The following is a 15,899-nucleotide window of genomic DNA, read 5'->3' as shown; positions in this document are numbered from 1 at the left end:
CATTAAACACAAAAGACCGAAGACGAGAAGAGTTGTGGGATGACATCAAGAACATCATACATGAAGAGAGCAAAAAGTCACTAAGAAGACAAGAAAGAAGGCCAACAATAATAGACATTTATTTAGTTCATGAGTCTGTACAGTGCACTATGTTAGGTTAGGTACCACCAAGAGACTCCATCTGAGATGTAGTTGGCCCTTAACATATGAAAGCTTGTCCTTGAATCTGTTCTGACTCAGTGAACCTCTGTGGGGTTTCAGAGGAGAGACTGGCTGGTTTGAAGCAGGGTTAGCAATCCAGTGCTTATCCTACAGCGCCACTTCAGTACTATAGAAATATTAACTATGCAATACATACTAGGCTTGGAGGTGTGCACACTGATACAGAGTGAACAAGATGAGTAAATAAATGAGCAAAATTGGAGTCCAGTGTACGTTATAGGATAAACACTAGACTGCTAACCTCAAGGTCGGTGGTTCAAACACACCAGCCGCTCATTGGAAACTCTATACAAGGTCCTTATAGCAAACGATTCAAAATCTTAGCTAACAATATAACTATCAGTGAAGTGGAAGATGGTATTTTTTTAGGTACAAAAAGAAATTTATTTAACTTTTAACAATTTTCTGACAATGAGTTTATTTTACAGAAATTCGTAACAAAGTTTTACAGATAAAGCTATATAAAAAATAACAGACTTAGCATCCGATTACAGGAAATCAACCCTTAGGGCCCCTTCCTCCGCAATACCAACAGCTCTTCTGAGAAAGCAATTTATATTCTAGCTGCATTTACTGCAAAGTTTGTTGTTGTTGTTAAGTGCCGTCGAGTCGGTTTCGACCCATAGCGACCCTGTACAGGGTTTCCGAGGGTGTAAATCTTTACGGGAGTAGAAAGCCTGATCTTTCTCCCGCGGAACAGCTGGTAGTTTCGAACCGCTGACCTTAAGGTTCGCAGCCCGATTCGTAACTACTACGCTACCAGAGCTCCTACTGCAAAGTTTAGGACTCCATAATCGCCGCCTAGGCTCTTTTGATCGCGATAGTTCATTCTTCGAGTCCAATCACAAAGCTAGAAAAGGTGCCAAGCCCCGCCTTTTCTCCCTGGCGTGAGATTCAGCCTTACTTCCGAGGCTTGCACGTGTATTTGTTGTGACATGACGTCACGTGACCGCGGAAGTGCAAACCCTCTCAGGCCTCTCCTCCAAGATGGCGGCGCCCTGCGTGTGGGTCCGGCGCGTAGCTTTGTTCAAGTTGAATTGATAGCCTTGACGGATGTGTGGGGTCATGGACCGACCAGGGTTCACGGCCTCGCTGGTGGTGAGTGCGGGTCAGTGGGATAGGGCTCTCAGAGAGCCGGACTGTGGCACTGGAGCCGGTGGGAACGTCTCTGCAGGGTTAATGCCTTCCGGTTGTGCGCGGTGGACTGCTCTCTGAGTCACCCGCCGCCTGGTTGTGAGAGAACGTGGCGGCACTGAGACTGCCGCTCGGCCTCTTGTCGCGTTTCTCATTCCCCTCTGCGAGAGAGAAGAGGGAAGGGAGAGGTGACTGCTACTCTTCGTCACGATGTTTTACGTAAAGAAAAAGCTCCAGTTGTTTACTACCATAACCACACTCTGGAGAACTTGGGAACTAAAAAAGTGCATGTAGCCAAACAGCAACTGCAAGAATCCCTACCCACAGTGCTCACAGCCACCTGTCCAAGACTACAGCTATCATGTTGCTGTTATTTTCTTTCAGGCTCTGACACTGACATCATTCAATCACTCAGTATATAATTCGTTCAGTGCATAATTGGTGGTGAATTTTTTTTTTTTTCGCGGGGGGGAACTTCAAGATTCATCCATTTTAGCAACAAAGCTGAAAAGAATAGCAAGAATATCATTTAAGAAACACTTTGGAGCGTCTCTCGTGGCAGATCTAGTAGGGAATATTACTTGCAGCATTGAACACGACAGAAATTTACTGTCAAGTTTTCAGTGTCGGGGAGTGGGAAGTAGACAGTTGAACAATGTATTTTTTAAAGTTTCTTACTGGCTATATGGAGTCCTAGAGGAGTTTATGAATGTCATTATCAGGTAGTTGGTGTTGCAGGTGTTGGAGATAACGTGGTTAGTTAGACCTGCCTACATAAAGCAGGTGGTAGAAATAATGCTGTTAGCGTGAATCACAGGATTTCAGGTTGAGGCTGTTAAGGGAATATGTGGAAAGGGCACCCCAGCCTGCCTTAGGGAATGATGACTTTAAGTCTACATTTGAGTTTTGTATGAAGTAGGCTCATAGAGGGATCATGAAATATGTCACCGCTTTCAAGGACCTTCTCTGGCTAACTGGTGAGACAGCAATACAAGTTTGGACAACGGACATTCAGATGTAATTAAGTGTTTCACATGTGTTTCTCCGTTAATTCTCTCAAGCAATTGCTTATCGTAGTTTCCCATACGAAAGGCTTGATAACTTGTCAAAAGCCATACAAGTGAGTGTGTGAAAGTGTTGTTGATTAGATTCCAACTCAGGTGGTGTAACTCAGTCGTCCATACCCTCAGCTATTCTGTGTCTTTGGGTCGGTTTCCCAGGCTGTAAGTTTTTTTGGGGGGAGCAGGAACCCTCTTCTTTCTCGAAGAGTTGCTTGTGTTCTCAAACTGCTGTCCCTGTGGTAGTTGTAGTTCAGAACAGCTGAGTGATGGCGCTAGTACAAGAAGAATGATTATTTAAAATACATTTATTAAAGTTTTATGCATGTGCAGAAGAGTTTACATTAATTTTTAGAAAGTAGTTGTCGAGGATTGAATTAAGATGAATTAACTATAGAGGGAGGTTTCAGGGAGGTTACATAACATTGCAGATAAAAGATTACTTCAGCATACAGTTGATGTGTCAGGTTTTCTGCCCACGAGGAACTGTGATAGCACTTGGAGATAGAATGGCAAGCAAGTAAAGTAAACTTTGTCTTAAGTGGGAAGAGAAAGGCTACCTGATTCAGCAGTTCCGGGTGTGATATATACTATGAAAGCAATGAACTTCAGTGTGATCATGGAGCATACTATTGCAGCCCCTACTGTAGATACAGAGTAGCCAAAAAAGGTCAGGAGGAGGTAACATTTAAGCTAAGCTGTAGAAAGACTGTAGAGATTTTGAAGAGTAGAGGGGACAGCGTGTGAAACAGCCCAGTGGTAGAAAGAACATAGAATATTCGCACAGTGGTTGAAACCTAGTGGGCGAGGGTAGTGTGGCAGGGAATGATAATGGAAAGGTAGGCAAAACCAGGTGAGGGGCTTTGTGGGCTGTGGAAAAGAATTTGGATTGTATCTGAAATGGAATGGAAGCCAGTTTTATCAAAATAGTTTAGAAATGGCATGTGCATTTTTATAGGTGGGGCGTGTCTGTGAGCCATGGTTGGTACTCCTGAGGGAGGTCTGTTTTGCTCACTACTGTGTTACTAGTGACATACATTTTGTTGGCCTGTACCATTACAATAGCAGACACTAAAATTGTCCTGTATTAGAGCCTCTCCAAGAGAATTGAAGGCCTGTGGAGTTTAACAAGGGGAGAAACCCTAGGACAGTTTGTGAATTTTACTTAATTTGTCTGCCCTGGTGTAGTGCTATAGAATAAACACTGGACTGCTAACCACAAGATCTGCAATTCTCGTCCGTCAACTGTTCCTTGGAAAGTAGTGACTCCATGTCACTTTACAGCAACACCACAGTCTGTTGGGACTGAATTGGCGGCACTGAACTACAGTCAAGATGGGTGTTCATTTGGTCCTGTGATGAGTTGCTGGTGCGTTCCATTAAGTCAGTTCCGACTCATAGTGGCTGTAGGGTTTCCAAGGCTGTAAATCTTCACAGTGGATTGTAACTCCTGACCTTGCAGTTAGCCAGAATGTGTAATGCACTGTGCTGCCAGGGCTAGTATTGGAGCCCAAGAGATGTCCATAACACTTAATTCAGCGAACACAGTGTGGAGCTACTGAAACAGAACAGAAAGGTAATGCTTAGGTAAACGATGATAAATGCACTTCATAGTTTAATCTTGTGAGGAGCCTGTGCTGTAATTACATGGAAAATGCTTATGAGGTAAAATTAAAAGAATACTAGTATATATGTTGTTAAGGGCCTTCGAGTTGGTTCTGATCCATAGTGACCCTGTATAGGGTTTCCAAAAAGTGGCTGGTGAACTTGAACTACCAACCTTGTGATTCAAACTGACATGGCAGTCCAGCGATTAACCCCCAGTGCTATACCAGGACTCCATTAGTATATATAAAATCATATTTCTATACATTTGGTACATACCTAATTAGAATTATGTTAAAATACTATTCCATTCATTAAAAAAAAAAAAAAAACACTGCAAAATAATACTAAGAATTAGCCTTAAAAACAGATGAATTGAATACCCAGAATCACTGTACCAAAAGATGGGTCAGCATTTATCCGTTTCAGGAGGTAGTAGAGAATCAAGAAGCGATGGTGCTGAAGGGAGAATTCCAAGCTGCCCTGAAGAAACGGGTGAAAAGCAAAACTGTAGGAATTGATGGAATACCAAGTGACACTTTTTAACAAATGGCTGGAAGTGCTTACTCGTCTATGTCAAGAAAGTTGGAAGACAGCTACTCTGAAAAGACTCAGATTGAAGAGTCCATTCCAAACGTGATTAAACACAATGTGGAAATGGTGTGGTGCTGTGAGTTAATGCACCAGACTGCAAAGTCATTTGTACTGCAAGGTCAGTGGCTCAAGCTCACCAGCCACTCCTCGGAAACCCTATACAGGGTTGCTATGGGTCGGCACCGACTCGACGGCACTTCACAACAACAGCAAATCATTAATAATATGGGAGTCTGGTATGGCGCTGTGGGTTAAAGTGCTGGGCTGAAAGGTTGGTTTGAACCACAGGTCGGTAGGTCAAACTCACCAGCCACTCCTTGGAAGCCCTATACAGTTCTCTCTGGATTAGAACCGACTTGATGGTAGTTAACAACAGCATCATTAATAACATGTGCAAGCAAGATTTTGCTGAGGATAAGTCAAAGATGGTTGCAGCAGTACGCAGAGAACTGCCGGAATTTCAGCTGGATTCCGAAAAGTACATGGAATGAAGGGTATCATTGCTGAGGTCAGATGGATCTTGACTGAAATCTGAGAATCCCAGAAAGATGTTTACCTGTGTTTTATTGACTCTCTAAAGACTGTGTGGATGCTAACAAATTGTGGATAATATTACATAGAGTGGGAATTCTGGAAACCTGTAAATAACCCAAGAGACGGTTGTTTGAACAGAACAAGGGGATTCTGAATGGTTTAAAATCAGGAAAGGGATGTGTCAGGGTTGGAGCCTTTTGCCATGCATCTTCATTCTGTATGCTGAGTAAGTAATCTGAGAAGCTGGAGTATGTGCAAAAGCACGCTGCTTCAGGATTTTAGCAAGACTCATTAACAACCTGCGATATGTAGATGATAACAACCTTGTCTTGCTGGAATCAAAAGGACTTAATACACTTACTGATGAAGATTCAAAGAAAATATGATGCATTTGAGTTATGGTGTTGGAGAAGAGTATTAAAGTACTATGGATTGCCAAAAGAACAAGCCAATCTGTTTGGAAGGAGTACAGCCAGAATGCTCCTTAGAAACCAGGGTGGCCAGACCTTGTCTCTCATACTTTGGACACACTATAGAGAAGGATCACATGTTTGATAAAGTGGAGTGTCAACAGAAAAGCAGAAGACCCTCAACGAGATGGATAAGCACTGCACTGTGGACCACAGTCGGTGGTTTGGGCCCACCCAGCTACTTGGCAGGAGAAAGATGAGTCTTTCTGTTCTCACAAAGTTACAGCCTTGGAAACATTATACAGGGTTTCTATGAGTCAGGAATGACTCAACGACACAACATAAAAACCTCAACATGAAAGAAAAAAAAATTCTCATAGCAGGATCAGTAAGCATCATCATGATAAATGAAGAAAATACTGCAATTGTCAGTAATTTCATTTTACTTGGATCTACAACCAGTGCCAAAGGAAGCAGCACTCAAGAAATCAAACAATGTATTGCAATGGTCAGATCTACAAAAGACCTGTTTAATATGATCAAGAGCAGACATATTAGTTTGAGGACGAAGATGCCCGTGATCCAAGGCATGGTACTTTCAAATGCTTCATGTACATGTAAAAGCTGAATTATGGACTGTTGTTGTGAAGTGCCATCGAGTTGATTCCGACCCATAACGACCCTGTATAGGGTTTCCAAGGAGCAGCTGGTGAGCTTGAACCACTGACATTGCAGTTCAAACGGCTTTGCAGTCTGACACATTAGCCCACAGCGCCACACCAGGAACAATGGATTGTTGTTGTTGTCAGGTGCCATCTAGTCGGAACCGACTCATAGCGACCCCATACACAGCAGAACAATGGATTAGGAAGATTAAAAATAACTGATGTATTTGAATTATGGTGTTGGCTAAGAGTATTGAATATGCAATGGAGTACCATAAAAACAAATCTGTGTTGGAAGAAGTACATCCAGAGTGCTCCTTTGAAGCAATGATAGTGATATTTTGATTCTTGTACTTTAGATATGTTATCACGAGGGGCCAGTTCCTGGAGAAAAAATCATGCTTAGTCAAGGTAGAGGGTCTGGGGAAAAAAAGAGGAAGACCTCAGTGATAAGGTCTGACAAAGGGTCTCAAAGCCATATCAAACCATATCAAAGATTGGGCTGGGTATTTTGTTCTCTTGTACCTAGGGTCACTGTGAATTGGAGCTAACTTGACAGTACTCACTAATTGCAAACAGCAGGTTTTTGTGGGGTTTTTTTGTTTTTCACTTTTTATTGTCAATTGAATGAAGGTTAACAGACAAGATCATCAGCTTTACATTCAACAAATTATATGCTTTGTTGCATCTGAATGATTCCAGTCCCCTCCCTGCAACAACAAGTGACAAGTGACAGCAGTTTTTTTATAATAGGGTTATGTTTCACTGTTCTTACACTGTACTTACTCAACCTGTATGCTGCTAGCATAGTGGTTATGAATTGGGCTGCGAACCTTAAGGTCAGCAGTTCAAAACTACCAGCTGTCCTACTGGAGAAAGATGAGGCTTTCTGCTCCTGTAAAGATTTACGGCCTCGGAAAGCCTGTACAGGGTCACTGTGAGTTGGAACCGATTCCACGGCACATAACAACAAATACATATATATATATATTGTTGTTGTTGTTAGGTGCCACAGAGTCAGTACCGACTCATAGCAGAACAAAACACTGCCCAGTCTTGGGCCAGCCTCACAATTGTTGCCACACTTGAGCCCATTGATGCTGCCACTTTGACGATCCATCTTGTTGTGGGTCTTCCTCTTTTTCTCCGACACTCCACCTTACTAAACATGAAATCCTTCTCCAGTGACTTTTTCCTCCTAACAATATGTCCCAAGTGTGAGAGATGAAGTTTGACCATCTTGGCCTCCAAGGAACACTTGGCTGCACTTCTTCCAACACAGATCTATTGGTTCTTTTGCCAGCCCATGGCACTTTCAATATTCTCCTCCAACACCACAACTCAAAGGCATCAATTCTTCTACAGCCTTCCTTATTCATTGTCCAGCTTTCGCATCCATATGAGGGTATTGAAAATATGTTGGCTTGGGTCAGGCGCACCTTAGTCCTCAAGCTAACATCTTTGCTCTTCAACACTTTAAAAAGGTCTTATGCAGCAGATATGCCTCATGCAATACGTCATTTGATTTCTTGATTGCTGCTTCGGTGAGTGTTGATAGTTGATCCAAGAAGAATGAAGTCCTTGACAACTCCAGTGTTTTCTCCATTTGTATGGATGTTGTTTATTGGTGCAGTGGTGAGGATTTTTGTTTTCTTTATACTGAAATGTAATCCATATCGAAGGCTGTGCTCTTTAATCTTCATCAGTAAATGTTTTAAGCTCTCTTCACTTTCAGCGATCAAGGTTGTACCATCTGCATATCGCAGGTTGTTAATGAGTCTTCCTCCAATCCTGATGCCACGTTTTTCTTCATAGAACCCAGCTTCTTGGTTCATTTGCTCAGCATACAGGTTAAATCAGTATGGTGAAAGAATACAACACGGTCGCACACCTTTATTAATTTTAAACCATTCAGTGTTCCCATGTTCTGTTCGAACAACTGCCTCTTGGTCCATGTACAGATTCCTCATGAGTGTTGAGTTGATTGTGACTCATAGCCACCCTGTATAGGGTCTCCAAGGAGTCCCTGGAGAGTTTGAACTGCTGACCTTGAGGTTCAAACCAGCTTTCGTCCCTCTTCTTATCCTCCACCGCCACGCCAGGACTCTTCTTTTCTGTGGTAGTTAATTATCTCATTGCTCCTGTTGTTGGCCTGTTCCCCTGATTAGCTTCTTAAGCAAATGAAACCAAAAGCATTCCAGGTGCAGCTGAGTTTTAATCAGTCGTCAGTTACAGGTGAGAGGACTTTGTCCTGTTTGGTTGATATACAGTATAAAGTATAGGCAGTACTTGCTTTGTATGGTAATTATGTGAAGTAGTATTTATTTTTTGTTTAAATCTTAAATATGTGTTTTATATGTATATATATATAAACATATATATATATATAAAACACATAATTATAAAACTGTACAAAACTATGTGAAGTAGTATTTCTTACATTTTTTGTTTAAATCTGAAATCGGTTCCTGGGTGACTGTCTTGGCTATTATCTAATGTTGGTATAATAGAAATCCCACAGTACCAAACAGAAACTTAGTTTCCCACATTTAGGGTTCAGAGTGCCAGCGGGAGGAGAAGGTTCTCTCTCTGTGTGTTGGCTTTGGGGAAGGGTCTCTGTGTGTTAGCTTTGAGGGGGGGGTCTCTGTGTGTTGGCTTTGGGGAAGGGTCTCTGAGTGTTGGCTTTGGGGAAGGGTCTCTGTGTGTTGTTCTTTAGAGATCTACTTGTGCAGTGCATCTACCTTCTCTTCCTATCTCAAAGGTTGTTGGTGTTAGGTGCCATCAAGTAATTTCCAATACTTAGGAACCCTGTATAGGGTTACTGAAGAGTGGCTGGTGAGTTTGATCTACCAACCTTGCGTTTTCAAACAGACCTTGTGATCCAGTGCTTATCCTACAGTGCCACAACTTCCATGATACAATCTTTTAACATAACAAAGACAACCTATTCCCAAATGGGATTCTAAGCACCATTATAGTTAGTGACCCTGTCTGTATAGGGTTTCCAAGGAGCAGCTGGTGAGCTTGAGTCACCGACCTTGCAGTTCAGAGGACTTTGCAGTGTGGTGCATTAGCTCACAGTGCCACACCAGGACTCCATAGTAAGTACTTGTTGTTGTTATGTGCCATGGAGTCGGTTCCAACTCATATCGACCTTGTACAGGGTTTCTGAGGCTGTAAATCTTTACGGGAGCAGAAAGCCTCATCTTTCTCCCGCAGAATAGCTGGTAGTTTCAAACTGCTGACCTTGAGATTAGCAGCCCAATTCATAACGACTACGCTACCAGAGATCCTTGTTGTTGTTGTTATGTTCCATCGAATCGGTTCTGACCCATAGTGACCCTGTATAAGGTTTCCGAGGAGCAGCTGGTGAGCTTGTACTGCCAACCTTGCAGTTTAAACGATTTTGCAGTCTGGCACATTAACCCACAATGCCACCAGAGCTCCCTTCAGAGCATTCAAGTCGGTTCTGACTTGTTAAGTGCTATTCATTGGGTTCCAACTCATAGTGGCCCTGTATAGGGTTTCCTAGGAGTGGTTGGTGTACTTGAACCACCAACCTTGTGGTTCAAACTGACTTTAAAGTTCACAGCATTAACCCACAGCTCCACATCAGTGATGCTGTATAGGGTTTTGAAGGAACAGCTAGTGGATTTGAACTGTTGATGTTCACAGTTCATAGTCCAGTGCTGATTTAACAGCGTATAAGGGTAAGGGTTTACAACACTTATTTTTTTTGGAGACCCACTTCAAATATAATAGTGGCTAAATCTATAAGTAATCTTACTCTTCTCCAGGCTTTTTGCTAGATTTTTTTTTTTTTTTAATCCCCAGTCTCATGAATTTAAATGGCATTAAGGTTATAGAAGTTTGAAATCCATATATACAATAACTATTGATTCGTGTTTTACTAGATAAGTAGATTTAATCTGGTCATTTCATTCTCAGAAGATAAGAATTCGGATGAAAGAAGGGTTAGAGAATCAATGCATCCAAAGTAGTCAAATAGATTAAAAGAGTAATTAACTTATTGATTAAAATTTAGCAGTTGATAACAAACACCTCTCTGAACCCTCTTCTAGATTAAAGAGAAAATTAGAATGAATTGCAGACTATTTTTAAAGAATCCATTTTTATCAGACAGTCTCATCAGGATATTTTTTTCTTTCCATTCTTTGAGAAAACCAAAAAATAGAATGAGAAATGTAAGACAAATCTTGGAAGTAGGTTTTATTTTGTTTTTTATTTTTTTTAACTTTTTAATACCCGTGGATTGTTTTCCAAAACTTTGAAAGACTACCTTTACATACAGTAAGAAATTCCCCTCTTTTAATGTAAGCATTCTTTTATTGTCTCATGTAGTTCTCCATTGCCTTACCACTAAACTTTTTGGTGATGTAGTTTTAGTGTGTTCTGGAGTAGATTTTTATGATCTTAGAGGTTCTTTTATGCTGATCATTATCATATAGAATAATAATGTTGGAGGTAATAAAAACTAACTTTTAATAATTCACTAAGGCTACTTAATGTAAAATATGGATAATAATTGGACTTCTCATCAGAGTGGTTGTATTTTTCCAGTTTTACCTCTGCAATGTGTTTTTCCGTGAACAAGTAGAAAAGGGAGTGTGTGCTGAATACGATGAGTATTTTGTAGATTCCAAACATTGGGGACAATTGATCAGTTGGAATTTTGCCAATATGTTTGAATAGCAGTAAGTCATATGGTTCAAAACTCAAAAGTTAGGAGAAGATAGAAATTTAGTTTAAAATACACTATGTGATAATTGCAGGTAGTCCCCAGTAGTGTGGTTACCATGAACTGTGCTTAGACCATCTGTGTTTTGTTTTGTTTGTGGGGGGGGCTAGGATTAGGTTGCGACCACATAAGTTACTGATGTTATTCTCATAGCTCCTGGTGTGGTGATATAGGATCAGCACTGGACTGGAGTCACAAGGTCGTCAGCTCAAACCCATCAGCTCCTCAGAAATCCCTCTTTCAGGGTCACTATGAGTTGGAACCAACTTGACAGCACTTAACAACAACAAAAACATTCTCTTAATAACCTCCAAAGACAAATAAAGGATTTATAAGGATACTAATAATAAAAGACAATAATAATGAAAAATAAAAAGGTATTTGTCTTGTATCCAAACCAGCTTATGACGACGACACATTTTTGGAACAGAACACCGATGTAAGTCTTACACAATGCTGTCTGTGTGTTTGTATTTTTTCTGAAGTTCTTTCAGCTATGATTAACGTGTAGCTAGTTTTCCATTATCATCATGACATGCAAACTTGGTTTTTAAAGTGTCACTTCTTCAAAGCAATGTGATCTCCCTTGGGAGATGACTAGCTAGGGACAATTTTAATGGCCCCTGACTTACTTGCACTCTTTGTTTTTTTCCTTCACTCAATTAAAAAATTATCAGGGAATTTCAGACTTTAAGTAAATCCTTGGGTGTATCTATTTATAACGTTTTATATATATATATATAAATGTTTTATTGTGAATTATGTGGTAGTTTACATGGGAGAACATTAGTTTTACATTCATTCTATCGTATATCGTTTCATTGTCACTGTTACAGTCCCTTCCATGCATCATCAGCTAACCAAAGGGTATACCCTGTAAGCCTGCCCCGCTTTCCAGGTCTTCAGCATGCAGCCCCTCTCCCTCTCTGGATCTAAAGTCCCCAGCTGCTCCATCGCTCCACGTCATCGTCTCTGCCTCCATCTCAGGCATTACTGCTTCTTTGGGTAGGGTCCCACTCTCTGCTTTTTTCCATTGATGGTCCTAGGTACCTCTGCTCCTAGACTGAAAAGTTAATCACTTCCCTCCTTGCTATAAAACGTCTACCTTTACATTTCCAACCCTCACAATCACTGGTTGGCTGCCTTTTGATGGTAGGTTTGTATCCCACGCCGTCCCTTTCACAGTCTGGACCATGTAGTTTCAGAAGGCAGGGGTCTGTTGAGTGCCGCCATCCCAGGCTTGTGGAAAGGGCTATGAGAAACCTTGTGTAGAGTCCCGCAGACGCCGACACCAGCACCAAGGGTCCTCCGGGAGTCCAGGCGGGTCAGTCCTGGATGGCCGGTGTGTTTGATTTGGAGCCTGGAGCTTGCGGCTACCAGAGAGGGGTAGAAAATACAGAAAGGGGCGGCAGGTGGAGGCCCTCGGGGTTGTGTGGCCCGCTCCGCCCCCCAGCCTGGCACCTATGTGCCTTTAGCATGCTGGGCATCCTCAGAGCGAGGAGAAGCTAGCCAGCATAGTTGGCACTGCCCAGGGGACCCAGGTCGAGAGGTCGTAGGTGCAGTGCGCCGTGGGGAGGGCCCCACTGCCGGGCTCTGGTCTGTTGGGGTGAAGTGCATGCAGCCGGAGAGTCTCAAGTGTCAGCTACTGGGGAGGCTGTGCTGCTGGGGGCTGTCAGTACGTGGTGCAGTGATTCCTGTCGCGTCCGCACACTGTGTGTCTCACATACGGGGTGTCTCCCTCCGCCCAGCCTCCGGTGCCGCCAATTTGAATCTTGTAATGGGTTCCTGCAGGAGTCCTGGTGTGGCGCTGTGGGTCAATGCGCCAGACTGCAAAGCTGTTTGAACTGGAGGTCGGCGGTTCAAGCTCACATGCTGCTCCTCGGAAACCATATACAGGGTCTCTATGGGTCGGAATCGACTCCACGGCACTCAACAACACAGCAACAATGGGTTCCTGCAAGTGTGCCTTGGGAGACCCCGCAAGGGGGACGCAGTTTGAGAGGATTCTTTGGTGCTCAGGACATCTGCCCTGGTCGCCACCGAGGGCGCGAAGCTACTGGCGGGACCCCGGCTGCGGAAGCGTGCCAGTTGGGGACCGGGGGCAGTTAGGGTAGGGTATAACGTTGTTTTTGTCAGTAAGCGCTGTCAAGTCGGTTCCGACTCATAGTGACCCTGTATAGAGTTTCCAAGGAGCATCTGGTGAGTTTGAACCGCCAACCTTGTGGTTCAAACCGACCTTACAGTTCAGTGCTTTATTACACAGCGCCACACTAGGACTCCTCCTAAGAGTCACTGGTGGTGGTGGTGGCGATTATGGTTCCGACTCCTAGTGACCCTGTATAGGGTTTCTGAGGCGATAAATCTTTACAGGAGCAGAACGCCTCATCTTTCTCCTGTGGAACAGCTGGTGGTTTCCAACTGCTGACCTTAAGGTTAGCAGCCCAACTCATAAAAATCTTAATGCAGATTCATTACTCATTAGTTACAAAAACAAGATATTTAGCACTCTAATATGGAAATATTATCAAGATAAATTGTTACATGAAAATATAAACTCCTGTTCGTGGTGCTGTAGGATCAGCACAAATAGGAGTATATATTTGTGGATGTCTAACCAAAAGGTCAAGGAGCTCTGATAGCGTACTTGTTACAAATCGGACTGCTATCCTCAGGGTCAGCAGTTCGAAACTATCAGCTGCTCCGCAGGAGAAAGATGAGGCTTTCTGCTCCCGTAAAGATTTATAGCCTCGGAAACCCTGTACAGGGTTGCTATGAGTCGGGACCGACTCCACGGCACATAACAACAACAACCAAAAGGTCGACAACTGAAACCCACATGTTACTCCTCTGGGTAACATGGGTGGGGAACCTTTTTTCTGAAAAAATTTACAATATCATTCACGGGCCATACAAAATTATCAACTTAACAATTAGCCTGTTATATTTGGTCAAACATTTAATTAACACACTCCGTGGTGTGGTGCTGTGGACTAATGCATCAAAGTCATCTGAACTGCAAGGTTGATGGTTCAAGCTCACCAGCTGCTCCTTGGAAACCCTATACAGGGTCTCTATGGGTCGGAATCGACTTGACGGCACCTAACAACAACAACAATGTTATAGCTGGAACTGCGGTTACCTTGGCAGGGCCAGACCAAATAACTTTGTGTGTGTGGCACTGTGGGTTGATGAGCTGGACTGAATGTCAAAACTGCAAGATTGACAGTTCAAATTTCCCAGCTGCTGCTTGGAAGCCTTATACAGGGTCGCTGTGAGTTGGAATCAGCTTGACAGCACTTAACAATAACAACAATATACGGCTGGACATTCCCCACCCCTGCTATACAGGGTCGCTGTAAGTCGTAACAGACTACATGGCACAACAATTTGCTTGTTTCCAGAGAGTCTCTGGTAGAATACAAAACACCAATGAAAGTGGTGACGTGAATCACTGGGAATTAGGCAAGTGGGGAGTTGGGGTAGGAAAGAGACTCTGAACTGTATCTTTCTGAGATTTTCTTTTTTCTTTTTAATTTTCGTTAATAGTATGATTACCATATCAAAAATAATTTTCCCAAGAATATATCCAGATTTTAATAGAAGGTCCTTTGGCTATGCCAAAGTAGTTCACTTATTGAAAAGGATGATAATGTCCTTTAAAAATGACCACGTAAATGCCCCTAAATTGCATATTGATTCTCTTTCTTTTTTAAGGCTGGTGGAGTAGCAGGTGTCTCTGTGGACTTGATACTGTTTCCTCTGGATACCATTAAAACGAGACTACAGAGTCCCCAAGGATTTCATAGAGCTGGTGGCTTTCGTGGAATATATGCTGGCGTTCCTTCTGCTGCCATTGGATCTTTTCCTAATGGTAAGAATTATATTGATAAACCCAGGATAATAGGGTTTGTTCTCCGAGTGGTGTGGTGTCAGCCCATGTGGAACTCCTTATATGTTGTAACTTATCATGTGATTTTTTTAACTATTTATAACACCATTACTTTTGAATGAGCCAATGCAGTAGAGTCTACGCCAGTGTATTTGTAATAGAAAAACAGGAGTAATCTTTTTAGAATGATTTTTATTATCATTTCTTGTTAAAATTCTTTAAGTGTTCAGTGGTATTACAGCAATGATTGTGATCCCTTGAAGTAGTGATAGTCAACCTGGCCGACACATTACGGTCTCCTAGTAAGCTGCTGACTGTGTCTCATCCCTAGAGGCTTACTTAGTCTGGCCTTTGCCTGGGCATCAGAGTGTTGAATAGCTCCTTGGGTGATGCCACTGTGAAGCTGAGTTTGGACACTGTTACTGTGGAGATGACTGTGAAGCAGATGAACCTAGGAGGCATTAAGTTGTTGCAGGATAAGCACTGGACTTCTAGCCTCAAGATTGGCAGTCCTAGTGTGACTCTGTAGGATAAATCGCTGGACCACAAGGTCAGTTTAAACTGCAAAGTAAATTGGAAACCGTAAACAGGGTCACTATGAGTCAGAAAAAGGGGCTCTGGTAGCGTAGTGGTTACGAATGGAGCTGCTAACCTTAAGGTCAGCAGTTCGAAACTACCAGCTATTCCCGGGGATAAAGATGAGGCTTTCTGCTCCCGTAAATATTTACAACCTTGGAAACCCTGTACAGGGTAACTTTGAGTCAGGACTGACTCCACAGCACATAAACACAAATATACACAAGCACATACATGTGGACCTCACCAGATGGAATACATAGAAATCAAACTGACTACATCTGCAGAAAGAGAAGATGGAAAAGCTCCATATCATCAGTCAAAATAAGGCTAGGGGCAGACTGTGGAACAGACCATCAATTACTCATAAGCAAATTCAAACTGAAGCTGAAGAAATTGAAAACAAGTCCAGGAGAGACAAAATATGACCTTGAATATATCCCACCTGAATTT

At 42.5% G+C, this 15,899-nt stretch overlaps 1 protein-coding gene across 1 annotated transcript in view; it reads left to right on the top strand.

Moving 5' to 3' along the window:
• Positions 1 to 1,254: 1,254 nt before the first annotated feature.
• SLC25A26 (solute carrier family 25 (S-adenosylmethionine carrier), member 26) overlaps positions 1,255 to 15,899 on the top strand; it is a 232,476-nt gene continuing 217,831 nt past the window's right edge. The window contains exons 1-2 of the mRNA XM_006865649.1: positions 1,255 to 1,320; positions 14,696 to 14,852. Coding sequence (XP_006865711.1) covers positions 1,276 to 1,320; positions 14,696 to 14,852 — 202 coding nt within the window. The 5' untranslated portion in view covers positions 1,255 to 1,275. The remainder of the gene's footprint in view (positions 1,321 to 14,695; positions 14,853 to 15,899) is intronic.

The sequence above is a fragment of the Chrysochloris asiatica genome, unplaced genomic scaffold (assembly GCF_000296735.1).
Source record: "Chrysochloris asiatica unplaced genomic scaffold, ChrAsi1.0 scaffold00080, whole genome shotgun sequence".
Classification (NCBI taxonomy): domain Eukaryota; kingdom Metazoa; phylum Chordata; class Mammalia; order Afrosoricida; family Chrysochloridae; genus Chrysochloris; species Chrysochloris asiatica.
Note: the sequence above shows the minus strand (reverse complement) of the source record. Positions and strands in the feature narration are given on the sequence as shown.